The sequence below is a fragment of the Arachis ipaensis genome, chromosome B5 (assembly GCF_059453495.1).
Source record: "Arachis ipaensis isolate K30076 ecotype BB chromosome B5, ASM5945349v1, whole genome shotgun sequence".
Lineage (NCBI taxonomy): Eukaryota > Viridiplantae > Streptophyta > Magnoliopsida > Fabales > Fabaceae > Arachis > Arachis ipaensis.
The window spans coordinates 131,570,268-131,583,797 of record NC_142440.1 but is presented as its reverse complement, the minus strand read 5'-3'; the positions used below and the strand labels follow the sequence as shown (position 1 = coordinate 131,583,797).

Genomic DNA, 13,530 nt, shown 5'->3' with positions numbered 1-13,530 from the left:
TAGTGGTAGTGCTGGTGGGAGGCTAAAGGTGAGGGTGGCGCAAAAGGGATGAGTATGTGGCGATAAAGGTAGAGTGGATGAAGGAGGAAGATGACAGTGGAAGCAGAGGTGGCTTGTGATGTCTAATATCTGATGATGATAGAAATTGAGAGAGAATGAAGTCATGAAGATGATGAGAGATAGAGATGATGATATTTTAGGAGTAGAATGGAAAAATTATATTTTGATTTTAAAAAAAAATTGATAAAAGGATATAATTGATACATATTTAAAATATTAGGGACAAAATTAAAACAAATTAAAATTTAATAATATTTTTAAATTTTTTGATAAATTTTAAAGACAATATATTTTACTCTTTATGTTATGTACGTGATCATGATTAAATAAATTTTAAATTTTATTTTATTTATTAGATTTTAAAGATTATAGAGGTGAATTAGAAATAGATACTTATAGAGCGACTTAGGATTCAATTTTTTATTTCTTGCGAGTGAATGAATCAAGTTCTATATAATTCATTGTAAGGTGTGACAGGGTCGAATAGGACAAAAACTCACACTTATCTGCCTCATTGTCACTCCTAAATATTAAATTTATTTTCTTTAGTGTTAATTAAATTGGATTAATTATAGTAATTTTAATAATATTTAGTTTGGACATAATCAAATATTTGAAAAAAAAAAAACAAAATGGAAATAATATATATTTGTCTTTCTTTTTATGGGGATCGAATTTTTAAATTTCAACTTATTAGAAAGACTTGAATTTCGATTTTTACATAATGAAAATATACTTTGTTAAATTGTTCTGAAACTTTGAAACAAATTTCTCTAAATATAAAAATACATTATTTTGACAAAAAAATATTTTAAATTTTTTTAAAAATACATTCTTTTTCTAAAATTCGAATCCAAATACACTCTAAGAAGGGTTTGCATCTTATTATATGAGAGATGAGGAAGTTAAAAATGTAAAGTACTCTTCATTATAGTATTTTATCGTGTACCAAATTTAACTTGGTGAATATTAAAAGATCTTATATACGTTAGAAATTGGACGTAGGCATAAGTGCATAACAATGTGATAGATAATATCCCCTTTGGACTCTCTCTATCTTTATTTATTTCAATTCTGCTAAGAAGATAATGAAAAATTTAAACAATATAAATAATAAACTGTGAATTTAGTCTAATACATATAAAAAATAAAAAACACCCCATAAATTATTTAAATAAAAAAATTCACTTAGTTATTCTAAAAAAATAATCATTTTAAACTTTAATTTATTAAAATATTTCAGTCCAATACCCTTTTCTTTTTCAATACCTCCACCTCCACCTTTATCAATAATCATCTCATTTCACCGTCGTTACTTGACTTGTCACACGTTGTCACTAGCGTAGTTAAAAATAACTATCCACTTACAGATAAAAATAATCATAGTATACCTAATTAATTGAACATCCAACATATAAGAATTAAAATAACCATCCGCATACTACTAAAATGACCATCCTAACTTGGCCATTAAAGTAGAAGAAGAAGGAGATGAATGAACAGAAGAAGAAACCATAATCAAACTCCCTTAGCCGCGTACCTCCCTATATGTTGATCGGATCTGTCAGTGGATGGTGACGCTGGGACGGTGAACGCAGTGGTCTACGGGAGAGGCTGCACGGATGACGGTGGGTGGACAGCGCGAAGGAAACTGTCCGGAGCTGGTGCGGCGCGATCGGATGTACCACATCCACCGGCCGACGTGTTCCCCACCGGTGTAGCGCCATCCTTGCCGGCTCAAGGTCATACTCACTGAGCCTCATTCCTTTCCCAACACCGTCGATAACTGCTCTCTTTCCAGGGTGCCTGCAAAAATGCTCTATCCCCGCCTTGAAATTCAACCCTCCACCACCAAGAACGTTGTTCATCACTAAGCTTCCTTTCTTCGTCTTATTCTTGTTTCCAAGAAGAATCTCGAAAACTCTCAAGGTTTCACCTTTCTTGATGTTTTTACGAACACAAGCCAGGAAGAATCTGACTCAAGTGAGGTTGCGGCGGTGAGAGGGGATACCAAAGTTTGGGAGAAAACGATGATATTAGGAGTAACCATCTAAAGTGGAAATGGGTTTAACTGTAAATCCTAATTTTTCAAATTTAAAAATTTAAAAATTAGATAATTAATTAAAAATCTGCATTTTAATTATAATTTACTTTCTAATTTTAAACTATTGTTCATACATGCCATTGTTTTCCCTTACTTTTTCTATATCTTTTATTTACTTTCAATTTAAAATTTTTATTATTTCCATTTTCATTGATAATTTCGTAGAAGTTTATCAAAGTCTCTAACCTAATTTAGCCTCATTTTTTAACTCTCCTGTTAAGTTATTAATGACTAATATTTTAGTTTATATGTAATAATTTCTCACTCGAATCTTCACAAAGTATCAAAACTTCAATCAAATTAAATATCAAAACTTCAATCAAATTAATTTACAAACCATTAAGAACGAAAATAATCAAAATTAATGACTTAATAATATTTTGGCAAAGTCTTCGGTATAGACACCAAGATAGTATCTATATGTGTAGATAATGGGTGGCAGGCTGTGGGGATGACATGTGGTATATGGAGGGGACAAAGTGATCAGGCCTTAACAAGAGTTGCAGGAAAAGCTGATGGGAGCACGTGAGGGAAGGTCTTTGGTTAGATGGGGTAATTAGGTGTTAAAACTAGTAATCAGTTTTTGCTGATTAGGGGCCCAAGCCTTGTGGCCCGTTTTTTGTTGTTGGACCAAAATATTTTGATGCTTTTTTTTAATCTGTTAACAAAAAAAAGGACCCAGGTAAACCCCAAACCTCGCTCGTGACCCAACCCCCTCCCCTTGTTCCCTGAAACAATCATTGATACACGTACAGGAGAAAGCAGATTCAAAGAAACCCTCACGGTGTTGACCTCCGCCTAGCCGTGCATGGTCGCCGACTGACAAAGGTCCTCGGCGCCGACGCCGTCCAAGGTCCCAAGCACCGCAGCTTCTTCCTCCATCCTCGCCGCCTAACCCAGATCCTCCATCGTCACCGCCTGACCCAGTAACTCGGTAGGTCCTCGCCGGGTCTTCATCTTTGCTGGCTTCTCGGCACGGACCCAGGTTAGTGGCTTATCGTCCTCATCTTCACTGAGGGTGTGGTCTTCTTCTTGAATTTTTGTTTCTTTTTTTTCTTCAAGTCTTCTTCGGTCTTGGCTTGCATTTTTGTTCTGGAGTTCGGTTCTTGGATTCTTCTTCTTCGATCTTGGGTTGGGTCTTGGTTTGAAGTTTGATTCCGTCTGTTATGTGCAAAATTAGTTCAGTGGAAATTTATATGTATGGTTGCTAAGGGTGAAAACTCACTCTGTTAGGCGGAGTTTACACTGTATGGTTGCTAATGGCATAAGCTTACTCTTATGCTAATGGTGGAAATTTGTATATTGTTGGATGCTATAAGCAGAATTTGAATGTCTCCGAAGTACTTGGATTATTGGATTTGAATGTCTCTGATTCATTGAGTATTGATTTGTGTTTTTGATATGAAATTTGTGATAAAAGATAAGTGACTTCTCGTGATTATGAAATTTAGGAGTGTGCAAAAAAACTGGTTTCACTTAACTGAATTGAAACTGAACTGAAACTGTTTTAAATAAACCAGTTTTTTTAAATAAAAAACTGAACTGAAACCATAGTTTTTATGAAAACCAGTTTATTAAAAACCAGTTTTTATGGTTCAGTTTAGTTTTAAACCAAATTAAAACTGGTTTTATTTAAACTCTAAAATTAGTTTTTACATACTCTTTCTCTCTCTCCTTTCACTTTCTCTCTCCCCTTCCTCTCTCTCTCCACTTTCTCCCCCCTCTTTCCCTTCTCTCTCCTCTTTCTCCCTTCTCTCTCTCTTTCCCCTTCCTCTCTATCTCTCTCCTCTTTGTCTCCCTCCTCTCTCTCCTCTCTCTCTCTCTTCATCCTCTCTCTCTCTCTCTCCTCTCTCTCTCTCTTTCCTCTTTTTTCCTCTCCTCTCTCTCTCCTCTCCCTCCTCTCTATCTCTCTCCTCTTTGTCTCCCTCCTCTCTCTCCTCTCTCTCTCTCCATCCTCTCTCTCTCCTCTCTCCTCTCTCTCTCTCTCTTTCCTCTTTTTTCCTTTCCTCTCTCTCCTCTCCCTCCCATCTCTCTTTGTCTCTCTCTCTCTCTCTCTCCTTTGCCTCTCTCTCTCCATCTCCCTTCCCGTCTCTCTTCCTCTCTCTCTCCTCTTTTCCCCCCCTCTCTCCCTTCTCTCTCTCTTTCCCCCCTCTCTCTCTCCTCTTTGTCTCCCTCCTCTCTCTCCATTCTCTCTCTCTCTCTCTCTCTCTCTCTCTATCTCTCTCTCTCTCCGTCTCCCTCCTATCTCTCTCTCTCCCTTCTCTCTCCTTTCCATCTCTCTCTCCCTCTCCCTCCCGTCTCTCTTCCTCTCTCTCTCTCTCCTCCTCTTTCTCCCTCTCCTCTCTCTTCCCCTTTCTTTCTCTCTCTCCTCTCCCTCCCCTCTCTCCCCCTCCCATCTCTCTTCGTCTCTCTCTCTCTCTCCTTTCCCTCCTCTCCCACTCTTTCCCAATTCCTTCCTCTCTCTCTCTCGTCCCTTCTCTCTTCTTCTCTCTCTCTCTCTCTCTCCCTCATTTTTTTCGCTCTCCCCTTTTTTCTCTCTCTCTCTCTCCTCTCCCTCCTCTCTCTCTCCCCCTCTTTCTTCCTCTCTCTCTCTCTCCTTCTCCTCTTTCTTACCCTCCTCTCTCTCTCTTTTTCCTCTCGCTCTCTCTCCATGTCTTTCTTTTTTCTCCCCTCTCCCTTGCTCTCCCTCCCTTCCCCCTTCTCTCTCTCTCTCTCTCTCTCTCTCTCCCATTTTGTTTCTCTCTCTCTCTTTTCTCTCTCCCATTTTGTTTCTCTCTCTCTCCCTCTTTTCCCTCTCCCATTTTCTTTCTCTCTCCTCTCCCTCCTTTGTCTCTCTCCCTCCCTTCTCTCTTCTTCTTTCTCTCTCTCTCTCTCTCCTTTTTTTCCTTTTCTCTCTTTCTCTCTCCTATTTTTCTCTCCCCCTTCCCTTATTTCTCTCTCCTCTTCTCTCTCTTTCTTCGCCCTCCTCTCTCTCTTTCTCCTCTTTCTTTCCTTCCCTTCCTTTCTCTCTTTTCTCTTTCTCTCTCAACCTTCTCTCACTCTATATCCCTCTCTCTCTCTCTCTTTCTCTCTTCTCTCTCTCTTTCTCCCTTCTCTCTCTCTATTCTCCCCCTCTTCTCTTTCTCTCTTAACCTTCTCTCTCTTATTTTGGAGAAAAGAGGGGGAGAGAGAGAAGAGGGATATAGAGTGAGAGAAGGTTGAGAGAGAAAGAGAAAAGAGAGAAAGGAAGGGAAGGAAAGAAAGAGGAGAAAGAGAGAGAGAAATAAGGGAAGGGGGAGAGAGAAATAGGAGAGAGAAAGAGAGAAAATAAAAAAGGAGAGAGAGAGAGAGAAAGAGGAAGAGAGAGAGAAACAAAATGGGAGAGAGAGAGAAAAGAGGAAGAGAGAGAGAAACAAAATGGGAGAGAGAGAGAGAGAGAGAAGGGGAAGGGAGGGAGAGCAAGGGAGAGGGGAGAAAAAGGAAAGACATGGAGAGAGCGAGAGAAAAAAGAGAGAGAGAGGAGGGTAAGAAAGAGGAGAAGGAGAGAGAGAGAGAGAGGAAGAAAGAGGGGGAGAGAGAGGAGGGAGAGGAGAGAGAGAGAAAAAGGGGAGAGCGAGAAAAAGGAGGGAGAGAGAGAGAGAGAAGAAGAAGAAGAAGAAGAAGAAGAAGAAGAAGAGAGAAGGGACGAGAGAGAGAGAGAGAGGAGGGAATTGGGAAAGAGTGGGAGAGAGAGAGAGAGAAAGAGAGATGGGAGGGGGAGAGAGGGGAGGGAGAGGAGAGAGAGAGAAAGAAAGGGGAATAGAGAGGGAGAGAGAGGAGAGGGAGAAAGAGGAGGAGAGAGAGAGGAAGAGAGACGGGAAGGGAGGGGAGAGTGAGAGAGGGAAAGGAGAGAGAGAAGAAAGAGAGATAGGAAGAGAGACGGAGAGAGAGAGAGAGAGAGAGGAGAGAGGAGAGAGAGAGGATGGAGAGAGAGAGAGGGGGAAAGAGAGAGAAGGGAGAGAGGGGGGAAAAAGAGGAGAGAGAGAGGAAGCGAGACGGGAAGGGAAAGGGAGAGAGAGAGGCAAAGGAGAGAGAGAGAGAGAGATGGGAGGGAGAGAGAGAGAGAGGAGGGAGAGGAGAGAGAGAGGAGAGGAAAAAAGAGGAGAGAGAGGAGAGAGAGGATGGAGAGAGAGAGAGAGGAGAGAGAGGAGGGAGACAAAGAGGAGAGAGATAGAGAGGAGGGAGAGAAGAGAGAGAGGAGAGGAAAAAAGAGGAGAGAGAGAGAGAGAGGAGAGAGAGGAGGGAGACAAAGAGGAGAGAGATAGAGAGGAAGGGGAAAGAGAGAGAGAACGGAGAGAGGGGAGAAAGAGGAGAGAGAAGGGAAAGAGGGGGGAGAAAGTGGAGAGAGAGAGAGGAAGGGGAGAGAGAAAGTGAAAGGAGAGAGAGAGGGGGTAGGAGAGAGAGAGGAGAGAGAGAGAGGAGAAGGGAGAGAGAATGGGAAAATGGGGAGAGAGAGTGGGTGGAGAGAGAGAGAGAGAGAGAGGGGAGGGTAGGAGAGAGAGAGGGGAAAGGAGAGAAAATGGGAGAGAGAGGAAGGAGAGAGAGAGGAAGGGAAGAGAGGGAGAGAGTTTGGGAAAGGGGGGAGAGAGAGAGAGAGAGGAAGGGGGAGAAAGAGGAAGGGGGAGAAAGAGGGGGAGAGAGAGAGGGGAAGGGGAGAGAAAGAGGAGGGAGAGAGAGAATGGGAAAACGGGGAGAGAGAGAGAGAGGAGGGTAGGAGAGAGAGAGAGAGGGGAAGGGAGAGAAAAAGGGAGAGAGAGAGAGAGAGGAAGGAGAGAGAGAGAGAGAAAGAGAGAGGAAAGGAAGAGAGGGAGAGAGAGGGTGTGAAAACTAGTTTTAGGCATAAACCAGTTTAAACTGGTTTTTTTAATTAAAACCAGTTTTATTTTTATGAACTGGTTTAAACTGGTGCACTGTATTATAAACTGGTTTAAAACCAGTTTCTTATATGACAAAGCAGTTTGGTTCAGTTTCTAAACCATTTAAAATGGTTTAGTGCAGTTTCAGTTCAGTTTATGGAAAAACTGAACCATGCACACCCCTAATGAAATTTGTGTTTTCCCTCAAGTTAATTTTGGTTAATGTGATTTAATTGGTGTTTAGGGCAGGAACCGAAGAGGTTTTTTTAATTGGATTTGGAAGGTGAAGTTTGGTTGACTTTTGGTTTAATTTGGTAACAGTGTTTATGATTGGGTTTATCTGGTTTTCATTCTTTTTGAAGTTGGTAATAGTGTGATTTCCCTTTGCTGTTTTGTAGTGTTTGTTGCCAAATGATGGTTGTTCTCTCTTGCCTCTGTTTAGTAATCTGTATTGAAATTATGTACATTTTCAATGCATATTTGTACATTTTCATTGATATTATACCTTGTGAATAAGTATCCGATTAATTATTATTCCACCGTTGTGGTTAAAATTTTTGTCCAGTTGATGATTTGTGTACCGATTTCCTTTACTTGAATTTGTAAAGTTGACTGTGTTATATCGGTTTGCTGCTGCCCTTTTAAGTTGCAAAATTCTTTAGGGTTTTGCAATTTCAATTGGCGGATTAGCTATGTAGGTGTTGTGGTTCTCTGTTTGTTAAATTGTTGTTGTGTAGAGGTTAAGGCTGTGTATGAATATAGCAACTTGCCATTTTCTTCTCAAATAATTCGAATGTTGTGTTTTGAATTTTCGAATGAATGATGATTTGGTTATTGTTTTCCTTGTCTTGAATTTGTTAAGTTGATAGTTTCTTAATTTGTGTCGGAAGAGCATTTCACTTGCAGGATATTGTTGTATGAGGTCAGCGAATCAGTTTCATTAAAGTCTGTAGCTACATCCGACTTGGAAATTTCGTCTTTCCATATCAATTTTCAAGTTGCCAAGAGGAGAGAACACGATGACATGTTCGATGAAATGTACTATTTAATTTTATTTGAGTTAAAAAATTATAAAAAAATAAATAAAAAAAGTGTTTTAAATAGTAATTATAAATGTTTGAGTAATTTTTTTTTTATTTTTTATCTATATATCAGCAGGTGAACTCGTTTAATCGCCGACTTGTGGTTGGACTAGAGACTCAGTAGTCCTAAGTAGTTCGAACAGCAGTTCACTTCTAAAACCATGGTTATTATTAAATTATTGAAAAAATATAAACTTGATGTTATGACACTGAATAATAAATTTTCTTAAATGGAGTACTAAACAAAATAGTATTAAAAAATTCAAAAGAAAAGGGTATAACAAGGAATAAATAAATTAATCATAACCTGACATTATTATTTAATAACCTTTTTTAACGAGTTATCCATAAGGAAGTAAAGATATTAAACATTTCATATTCTTATTACAAATTTTAAGAGACATAAAATTGAAATAAATTTATATAAAACGATTTTACCGATAAAAATGACATAAAATAAATAGTATTTTATAAAAAATGGAATAAATTAGAATAATAAAGTGTATAGTTTATGGTGAAATTATTAGCATGTCAACTATTTATTATTTTAATTACGATATTATTATTATTATTATTATTATTATTATTATTATTATTATTATTATTATTATTATTATTATTATTATTATTATTATTATTATTATTATTATTATCTGTGGGAGGTTTTGGGTTGTTATAATGATGCATCTAGTATATACTGTGAGTTCAAGTAGAAGAGATTAGGACTCACAAAAAAAAATGAGGAGATTTGGATGGGTTATCAAAAGAGTCAAAGAAGACATCAGAAGCTTTTCAATTGCACAAATCACGATGAAAGTATAGAGCGGACAAGTTTGGGGGTGAACAGCATGTATTTTTATTTTGAGAATGACATTTGTTGGAAATATAAGCTACTACTTATAATGATTACCTATCTAATGAATAAAGTTGAGGATTCTTAATTTTTTTTTTTTACTGTTTCAAGAAAGTAACATGTTATCATGGTCCTTGATACAGTTTTTAATTCATATGTATTGGTTTTTATAAAGAAAAAAGAAACAAATAGGATGGAAAAGAAAGCAAATATCTTATTTTCCTATTCAATTGAGTAGTAGTTGCATCATGTATCCAAGTTACGTTAAGAATTGGTTAAAATTACATGAGGTATTCACTATTTAATATTTTTTGTATGATTTTATATCATAAAATAATAACCAAACGATTAAGGTGTGATTGGTTGACAATTCTAGAGACAAGTATAATTTTCTTGCACACAGGAAAGGCCAAAAATTGAATACAAAGTTATGTATTTCTCTAAAAAAACGAGTCGCGATTTTAATGAAATTAAATGCAAGTGAATATAGAGAGTTTCACATATTTGATTTTTGTTAAATTCTGATTATCTTATCGTTAATTAACTATAATAAACTATACAAATATAAAAACATATATTTATATGTTTTTGTTTATATTTTCTTATTTTCATTATTAGTTATAAATATAAAATATTATGTTTTTGTTCCTCTGTAGTTGTCATTTTAAAACTTTTGTATTTTGAGAACGTAATAAATTTTACCGGATTGAGTGTTTGTTTAATATTTTTAAAATATTTCCCTTTTTCTAAATTTAAAAATTTATTTCTTAATTTACTTGTTGATTCAGTCGTCGTATTTCTTATCTATAATTTTTTATTAATTTATATTTCATAACACATATTTTTAAATGTGAGTAAACAAACAATTTAAAAAAAAAATTATTTTTTCATTTTATCTGAATATAATTTGTTTAAAGTAACATGTGCATTTGGATTCACTTTTATTTTCTTTAGGCCAGTGGGAGGGGGAGGGGTGGTAATGGATAAAAAGAAGTATAAATATTTTGGTCCAACAACAAAAAACGGGCCACAAGGCTTGGGCCCCTAATCAGCAAAAACTGATTACTAGTTTTAACACCTAATTACCCCATCTAACCAAAGATCTTCCCTCACGTGCTCCCATCAGCTTTTCCTGCAACTCCTGTTAAGGCCTGATCACTTTGTCTCCTCCATATACCACATGTCATCGCCACAGCCTGCCACCCATTATCTACACATATAGATACTATCTTGGTGTCTATACCGAAGACTTTGCCTAATATTTTTACCTGCTTGCAATATTACAGAAAAGTTCTACATCCATATAATTTTTTCATTCAAGTTATCCAAGTAACTTCTTCCAAACGCACCTCCCTCACCCCCTCACGCGTTTGTCATACACGCGCTTCATATAACGTAAACCTTTGCTGCGTGATAAATCTTTCTCAGCATAAATCTTCTGCTGCAACCTAAACCTTGTTCTCTTCTCGCGTTTTCGTTCTTCTTGTTCTTCTCTTATCGCGTTCTTCTTCTTCAACTTAAAAAGCTTCGTTGTTCTCCTCTGTTTGTATTTTTTTTCTCTGCTCGCATTCTTCATTATTGATCTGCATTGAATTCAACGTAACAAGCTCCGTCGTTCTTCTTCTTCTTCGTTTCTTATTCAATCTACATTTTTGAATCGAAACAATGAATGATTCAACTTCAAATCAGTTGAATGAGAACGATTTGGTTTATTCTTTTGAAACGAATCATGCTGATGAGGTTTGGATTGTTCAATTTTGAATCGAATTGAATGGAATGCGATTGTTAATTTTATTTTGAATTGAATTCAATAGACGTAGGTATTTTTTACTTTGAATTGAATTGAATTAAATTGATAATATCTAAATTGTAAACCTAGGTTTTTCAAATTTGCTTTGGTATAATGGATTATGTTTAGTTCACTAAGTCCTATACAATTTTTTCACCGAGAGTAAATGTTCGGTTCGGTAAGCAGAAAGGAGTTTGAATTCATTTTTATACACTGAATTATGTTTTGTTCACTCAGTACTATAAAGTTGTTTCACCATGAGTACGTGTTCGGTTTGGTATGCAGAAAAGAGTTTGTAAACAAAATTAGAGGAATATATATAATGTATTATGTTTTGTTCACTGAGTACTATATAATTGTTTCACCGTAATGACGTTTTTGGTTCACCATGCAGACCAGCTGTATTGTGGATGAAAAATATGTCCCAAAGGTGGTGGGGATGATTTTCAAGACACTAGAAGAAACTGAAAAGTTCTACAAACATTATTCCAAACTTGCCGGTTTTTCTACTAAAATAAGGAACACAACTCGGGACGGAGACAAGATTAAGAATCAATTAATCGTATGCACCAGAGAAGGGAGGTGAAAATCCAAGATATCTCCAACTTTGAAGACAAACCCTTTAGTCGGGTTAAACTGTCCAGCTAGAATTTACGTACACATAATGAAGGACGTTGGTCTTTGGACAATTTTCAAAGTTGTTCTGAATCACTCATATCCTTGCTGTCCAAACCGGGCAGAGATGCTCAAACAACACAGGGAGCTTAACATGTTTGTGCGTCGCACCATCGAAACCAACAAGGAAGCCGAAATCAGATCGAGCAAAACTTATCAATCATTTGTGGCAGCAGCTGGCAGCCACCGTGAACTAAGTTTTATAGAAAAAGATGTGAGGAATTACATCACAAGGGAAGTACGGAATATTTCCAAACAAAATGATGCTAAAGAATTTGGGAAGTACCTACTAAGAATGAAAGAGAAGAACCAAAATTTCTTTTTTGAGCTTAACCTTGAAGGCGATAACTGCATTAAACATGCATTCTGGGCCGATGCAAGAAGCAAGGCCGCATTTGAGTATTTCGGAGACGTGATTTCATTTGACACCACCTATAACACAAATAGGTATTCCGTTCAACCACATATATTTTGATGTTCGCTGAATGTACAACTTTCGGTTCATCATGGTCTGGGTGCGCTTATTTATACAAGTACAATTTGGTTTTAGGTTCCTTTGTGGGTGTGAATCACCATGGTCAATCGACCCTTCTCAGATGCGCGCTGTTGAAAAATGAGGACATCCAATCATTCAAATGGATATTCGAGTGTTGACTTCGTTGCATGGGACAGAAGCCACCAAAAGGCATTCTTACCGACCAATGTGCATCGATTCAAAGGGAAATTGAGTTGTGCATGCCAACAACAATTCACCAGTGATGCATCTGGCATATCATGAAGAAGATCCCACACAAACTAAATGGCTACAAGCGACACGACGAAATTAATCAAGAGATGAGACATGTTGTTTGGAACTCCTACACAAAAGATGCATTTGATAGAAACTGGAACGATTTCATCACAAAGTACGGCCTCAAATGCAACAAGTGGTTGTCAGGTAACCGAGGTTTCAATTTGAAATATTTTCTTGCCCATACCTTTTTTTTAAAACATGAACTGGTTTTGGTTCACCACATCTTTTTGGTTCGGTTTATTCTGCAGAGCTGTACGTGGATCGGCATATATGGATTCCAGTTTACTTGGATCACCACTTTTGGGCCGAGATGAGAAGCACACAAAGGAGCGAGAGCATGCATTCATTTTTCAACAAGTTCATTACACGCAACAGCTCCTTGAGACAATTCATGAAGCAATACGACAATTACCTAGCAAGCAGAGAGCAAACAGAGAGCAAACAGAGAGAGAATTCGATACTGCAGATTTTCACACCGTGATACCGTGCGCAACAAAATTAGCAATAGAGGCCCAATTTCACCATGTGTATACCTACGAGAAGTTCAGGGAAGTTCAAGCTCAATTAAAAGGTAAAGTGAATTGCATCACAAGATCAATGCATTCCACCCTAGGTTTCACAACATACGAAGTTGTAGAGCAGGTTTTCAACTCCACATTCAACAAGTTTTTTGTCACCTACGATGCAGTATCACGAGAGGTAAAGTGCCAGTGTTTGCTGTTCGAGTCAAGGGGCATATTGTGCCGCCATTCCCTGAGCGTCCTAGGTTTCGAGCGAGTGGATAACGTGGTACCGAAATACATACTGGAACGCTAGATCAAGAACATAAAGAGGAGGCACACACACATCAAGAGCAGCCAAGATGAGCCTCTACTGGAACCGAAAAGTAAGAGATTTGACAAATTGGTGTTTCAGTCGCACAATATATGCGAATTTGTATCCGAGTCCGAGGATTTGATCGGAATTCTGCACCGGGCGTTTGACAAGGTCATGGCTGAGATGCAAGAATATAAAGGAAAAAGTTTGTTATCCCACGAAGAAGTGACGTTGAGCGATGTGAACGACCTTCAAAGCCCGCCACGCGTCAAAACAAGAGGCCGGCCCAAGAACAGACTTGGATCAAACCTGGAAAAAAGATCTCAAATGCCATGAAGAAAAAGAAAAAGACAACTCCAAGCGAGATAAAATTGACTTGCTTTCGATTAGGTAAAAATTCAGTCGTGCATTATGCTAATATACAATTAATTATGTCTTTTGTAGTTGAACCTTTTAGACGGCAGATCATCGATTCAGTCAAGCT

At 37.6% G+C, this 13,530-nt stretch overlaps 1 protein-coding gene across 1 annotated transcript; it reads left to right on the top strand.

The window, feature by feature from the left end:
- Positions 1-10,638: 10,638 nt before the first annotated feature.
- Positions 10,639-13,046, top strand: LOC107640989 (protein FAR1-RELATED SEQUENCE 4-like). Its single transcript, XM_088487241.1, has 4 exons — positions 10,639-10,713; positions 11,157-11,324; positions 11,433-11,884; positions 12,479-13,046. The coding sequence occupies exons 1-4, from the start codon at positions 10,639-10,641 to the stop codon at positions 13,044-13,046; spliced, it is 1,263 nt and encodes a 420-aa protein (XP_088343367.1).
- Positions 13,047-13,530: the final 484 nt, after the last annotated feature.

What these genes read in the sequence shown, in the direction of transcription:
- LOC107640989 (XM_088487241.1), top strand. Translation starts at nt 10,639, where the DNA reads ATGAATGATTCAACTTCAAATCAGTTGAATGAGAACGATTTGGTTTAT. An exon ending in AGATTAAGAATCAATTAATC is followed by an intron (nt 11,325 to 11,432) that starts GTATGCACCAGA and finishes CACATAATGAAG; the next exon opens with GACGTTGGTCTTTGGACAAT. An exon ending in ACCACCTATAACACAAATAG is followed by an intron (nt 11,885 to 12,478) that starts GTATTCCGTTCA and finishes TTTATTCTGCAG; the next exon opens with AGCTGTACGTGGATCGGCAT.